The sequence below is a fragment of the Mastomys coucha genome, unplaced genomic scaffold, assembly GCF_008632895.1.
Source record: "Mastomys coucha isolate ucsf_1 unplaced genomic scaffold, UCSF_Mcou_1 pScaffold22, whole genome shotgun sequence".
Lineage (NCBI taxonomy): Eukaryota > Metazoa > Chordata > Mammalia > Rodentia > Muridae > Mastomys > Mastomys coucha.
This window is the reverse complement of record NW_022196905.1, coordinates 210,795,206-210,800,848: the sequence shown is the minus strand read 5'-3', so window position 1 is coordinate 210,800,848 and position 5,643 is coordinate 210,795,206. Positions and strand designations below refer to the sequence as shown.

General features: G+C 40.5%; 1 protein-coding gene across 1 annotated transcript in view; it reads right to left on the bottom strand.

The window, feature by feature from the left end:
• Window positions 1-1,815: 1,815 nt before the first annotated feature.
• LOC116069536 (zinc finger protein 709-like) overlaps window positions 1,816-5,643 on the bottom strand; it is a 10,571-nt gene continuing 6,743 nt past the window's right edge. The window contains exon 4 of the mRNA XM_031340268.1: window positions 1,816-5,627. Coding sequence (XP_031196128.1) covers window positions 3,629-5,627 — 1,999 coding nt within the window. The 3' untranslated portion in view covers window positions 1,816-3,628. The remainder of the gene's footprint in view (window positions 5,628-5,643) is intronic.

Genomic DNA, 5,643 nt, shown 5'->3' with positions numbered 1-5,643 from the left:
TTGACTTCCCTGTCAATAGCCTAGAGATATCACTTGGTGAGCTCTCCCTGGGCCACTCCTACTCCAACTGGCCAACCCTCATGGCTATGTGCTCACAACTCACCTACCCTGTGGTACCTTATTCCTTCTCTCCCTCCCTTGTGGCCTCTCCTCAGATCCCAAGCCCAGGAACCAAAGCCCTTCCTTCTGCCCAGCTACAGGGTGTAGGAGTCTTTATTGACCAATCATGGATAACTTGGGGGGTAGGGTTTATACAACAAAAGCTTATATATGTGAGGATCTGCTTGTCTTGGAGTGAACAGATCTTGGGGGCTGGCAATTATCATTTGAGTACAAGCAGCAGACCAGTCTCCCACCTTCATGTAGGTACTGGGGATTCAAACTCAGGTCCTCACACTTGCATGACTACTCCTTTACTCACTGAACCATCTTCTATGGTTCCTTTTGGGCTTTGTTTTTGTTTGCTTGTTTTTTGAAACAGCATGTGGCTGTGCAGCTCAGGCTGTCCTGAATTCTGACCCTCCTGCCTCCACCTGTCTACTGTCAGAATATTTATACATAGAAAGCCCAAGAGATTTGGGATGGGGGAAGCTCCCAGGACTCAATGTGGGTGGTGACCTTAGTTGAAATACCCAACAGTGGGGGAAGATGGAACCTGAAGATGGACAGGGCCCCAGTGGACAGACGGGGACAACAACCCACCTTCAAAAATTTTGCCCCCAAATTGTTCCTGTCTAAAAGATATCCAGGGACAAAAATGGAATAGCGACTGAATGAATAGCCACTCAGTGATTGGCTCAACTTGGGATCCATACCATGGTTGGGCACCAAACTCTGACACTATCACTGATGTCATGTTTTCTTGCAGAGAGAAGCCTAGCATGGCTGTCTTCTGAGAGGCTCTACTTATCAGCTGACTGAGACAGATGCAGATACTCCCAGCCAGGCATTGGACTGAGGTCTGGACTCTTATGGAAGAGTTAGGGGAAGAATTGAAGGAACTGAAAGGGATGGCAACCCTATAGGGAGACCAAGTGTGTCAACTAACCTGGACCTCTGGGAGTTCCCAGAGACTAAGTCACCAACCAAAGAGCATACACGGGCTAGTCCAAGGCCTCTGGCAAGTATGGACATTTTAAATGGATTGAGCTTTTAATATGTAAAGACTGTGGGACTTTTAAAGTTATTTAGATCTTGGGGATGAATAAGAAAGTAAGGGTTAAAGCTTAATAGTGATGTGTTTGTATGTCAAGTTGACAAGGGATCAATTGTACTGGCTGGTTTTGTGTGTCAACTTAACACAGGCTGGAGTTATCACAGAGAAAGGAGCTTCAGTTGGGGAAGTGCCTTCATGAGATCCAGCTGTGGGGCATTTTCTCAATTAGTGATCAAGGGGGTAGGGCGCTTGTGGGCTGGAAGTCTTGGGTTCTATAAGAGAGCAGGCTGAGCAAGCCAGGGGAAGCAAGCCAGTAAGGAACATCTCTCCATGACCTCTGCATCAACTCCTGCTTACTGACCTGCTTGAGTTCCAGTCCTGACTTCCTTTGGTGATGAATAACAATGTGGAAGTAAGCTGAATAAACCCTTTCCTCCCCAACTTGCTTCTTGGTCACGATGTTTGTGCAGGAATAGAAACCCTGACTAAGACAAGGGACATTTCATGTTTAGTACTAAAACAAATCTTTCAGAAATTTAAACAAGAATGACTTTAAAGCGTGATGTAACAGCTTGGGCCTGTTATCCTTGAAATAAGAGTGAATTACAGGCTAACCTGGGTTCAGAGTAAGAGCTTGTCTCAAAAACCAAAACAGATAAAAAGGGAAAAAGTGATTTTAATGACAAAACACATGGTCACTTATGGCTACATACAGATTTGGAAGCATAATTCATTAGATATTAGTCCACAACAAGTAAGGTCCCTGCAGTCTCTGGTAAAAAGGCACTTAAATTATGTGTAGGAGTAAAGCACACGTAACAAACAAAGGCTACAACACAAGCCTGAGCTGAAATTAACACATGGATAGAGGTGTAAGCACGATTTGTAAGCACACGATAATGACTTGACATTAAAGGTAAATTTTAGCAGTCATATATGCTATTTAACTTATGGTTATGGTAGGATATTTGCAGGTATCTTTTCATTCAATAATCTGTAAATTGGCCAAAATAGTTCAGAACTTTCAGAACTCTAATGTACAAAGTCTTCAAGAAAACATATATCAAAGTATAAAACATCAAATATAAAATGCCATCTGATCTGTGAAATCAACTGGACTTCAGTGTGAGATGCTAGGGTTAAAGCAGCACAACTATGCCTTGTCATTTCCAGAAATGATTAGCTCAACAGGGCTCTAGACTAGCCAAAGGACTCCCTCTGCATGTTTATGAGGTACAGTTGGGAGAAGTGAAATGCTGGAGGTATGACATAATTGGAGGAAGTAGGTCATTTGGAAACACTGTCCTTGTGAAATGGTCTACTGGTTCCTTCTTATAATACATACTAGTTTCTAGTATCCATAAAATGATATAAACTAGTGTACTTGATGATTTTCTTGTCATAATGAACTGTGAGCCAAAGGGAAGAAATTCTTCCTCCCTTAAGTTGTTTCAAGTATTTGGCATTAAGAATGAGAAGAATAGAAAAGATACAGTATAAAAATCAAAGATAAAGTCCAGCATGGGGGCACACGCCTTTATTCCCAGCACTTGGGAAGCAGAGACAGATAGATCTTCAAGTTTGATGCCAGTGTGGTCTAAGGAACCAGTTCCAGAGTAGTCAGGGCTATACAAAGAAACCTTGTCTCAAAAGAAAATCCAACAAAACAAAAACAAGACAAAACCAAAAATATCACTGGGCAGTGGTGGCGCACGCCTTTGATCCCAGCACTTGGGAGGCAGAGGCAGGCAGATTTCTGAGTTGGAGGCCAGCCTGGTCTACACAGTGAGTTCCAGGACAGCCAGGGCTATACAGAGAAATCCTGTCTCAAAACAACAACAAGAAGAAAACAAAAATATCAAAGAAGCTCCCAAATGACCATATGATGTCAATAGAGAAAGCCTAAAAATAAAACTTCATTTTACAACAGCTCATTAACGTTACTCTAAAAACATATTAGGAACACATCTCATTTGAATCCAACACAAAAAGAAGAAATGTACATGACTTGTAAAGACACAACCCATTAAATTCATGCCTTACTGCTTAAAGACACTTAAGAGAATAAGTCACCTGAAAATTTATTTACAAGAGTCAAAGTTAGAAGTAAACATTTTAGAGATTTATCTTCTGAATTACTGACCAGTTAGTGTTTATTCACAGGGATCTTAAAAAGAATTAATGAATTCTGTTACTTAAGGGATTTTCATAGAGCTTTGTAAACTGTTTTGATAACTTTGTTATACAACTTGATACTGGGTACTTTCTCAGGTTAGCCAACTGAAGACTTGTATATACATCCATTTAAGGTGTGTGTCTCTATTGACATCATGTGGGAGCTTCTCACTATGGTATGAACTATTATGTTGGTGAATGCCATCAAGATGACTAGAGGGATTCCTACAGACAACATGGCCCTGGTTCTCTGCCCTATGCAGTGTCATGCTAAGAATACCTTTCCATGTTCTACACTTAGGGATTTCTTCTACTGTGAGTCTTCTCATGTATTTTAAGGGAACTGGACCGAGTAAAAGCTTTCCCACACTGCTCGCAAATGAAAGGTTTCTCACCAGTGTGGATTTGTTCATGTCTTTGACAATCACTTAAAGTATAAAAGGGTTTCCCACATTGTTTACATACAAAAGGTTTCTCTCCACTGTGAATCCTTTCATGACGTCGAAGGGAACTGTGACCAGTGAAGGCTTTCCCACATTGCTTACACTTATATGGTTTTTCTCCAGTATGAATCCGTTCATGTATTCTAAACTTACTAAAAGAAATGAAACCCTTCCCACACTGCTCACATACATAGGGCTTTTCACCACTGTGAATCCTTTCATGATTTCGAAGGGCACTGGGATTAGTAAAGGCTTTCCCACAATTCTTACATACATAGGGTTTCTCACCAGTGTGAATTTGTTCATGTCTTTGACAGCCACTCAAAGAAGAGAAACCTTTCCCACAATGCTTACATACATAGGGTTTTTCTCCACTGTGAATTCTTTCATGACGTCGAAGTGAACTATGTCCAGTGAAGGCTTTACCACATAGTTTACACACACAGAGTTTCTCTCCAGAATGAGTCCATTCATGCTTTCGAAAGTTACTGGAAGAAATAAAACCTTTCCCACATTGCTTACATACATAGGGTTTCTCCCCACAGTGAATCCTTTCATGACATCGAAGGGAGGTATGACGAGTAAAGGCTTTCCCACACTGCTTACATACATAGGGCTTCTCCCCACTGTGAATCCTTTCATGGCATCGGAGGGAACTGTCGACACTAAAGACTTTTCCACACTTCTTACATTTATAGGGTTTCTCTCCAGTGTGAGTCCTTTCATGTATTCGAAGAGTACTGGAAGAATTGAAACCTTTCCCGCATTGCAAACATACATGGGGCTTCTCACCACTGTGAATCCTCTCATGATAGCGAAGAGAACTGAGAGTAGTAAAGGCTTTATCACACAGCTTACATACATAGGGCTTTTCGCCGGTGTGACAACGTTTATGTGTTTGAATGGAATTGTAATAACTGAAGGCTTTTCCACATTGCTTACATACATAGGGCTTTTCACCAGTGTGACATCGTTTATGTGTCTGAAAGGAATAGTAGTAAGTAAAAGCTTTCCCACACTGTGTACACACATAAGGTTTTTCTCCAGTATGAGTTCTTTCATGGTCTTGAAAGTTTGTCAAATAACTGAAAGCCTTACCACAGATATTACATCTGTACGGTTTCTCTCCAGTATGAGTACGTTCATGTCTTCGAATGTTACTCAGAAAAGAAAAGGATTTCCCACATTGTGTACATAAATAGGGTTTCTCTCCAGTGTGAGTTCTTTCATGTTCTTGAAAGTTAGTAGAACAAGTGAAGGCTTTACCACAGATATTACATCTGTATGGTTTCTCTCCAGAGTGAGTTCGTTCATGTCTTCGAATGTTACTCAAAAAAGAAAAGGTTTTCCCACATTGTTTACATGCATAGGGTTTCTTTCCAGTGTGGATCTTTTCAACATACTGAAGAAAATCAGGATAAGTAAAGGCATTATAATGCTGCTTATCTATACATAGTTCTTCTCTAGTTTCGTCACTCACACGTATTTGAATGTAATCACTACTTTTGAAGATTTTCTCACACTGGTTAAACTCATAGGATCTCTGTCTAGTGCCATTGTCTTCATGCTTCAGAAAGCATTCTGGATAAATGAAGCTTTTCTCACATTCTCCAAACTTATAGAGGTTCTCCCCATGTAGCTCATATTCATGAGGTTTGTGTGTAGTCTGAAGAGGCACAGATACATTAAGAGATGAATGACTAATGAGCATGTTGTCCTTGTACACATGGTTTTCACAAAGCATTGTTCTATGAGAAATTTTCTTGTTTACAATGGTGTTTGGAATCTCTCTGAAGATTTCTTTACGTTCACTACTTTTGTTATGTTCCAACAGTCTTTCCACAACTTCATTTCTGTTTAAAATAAAAA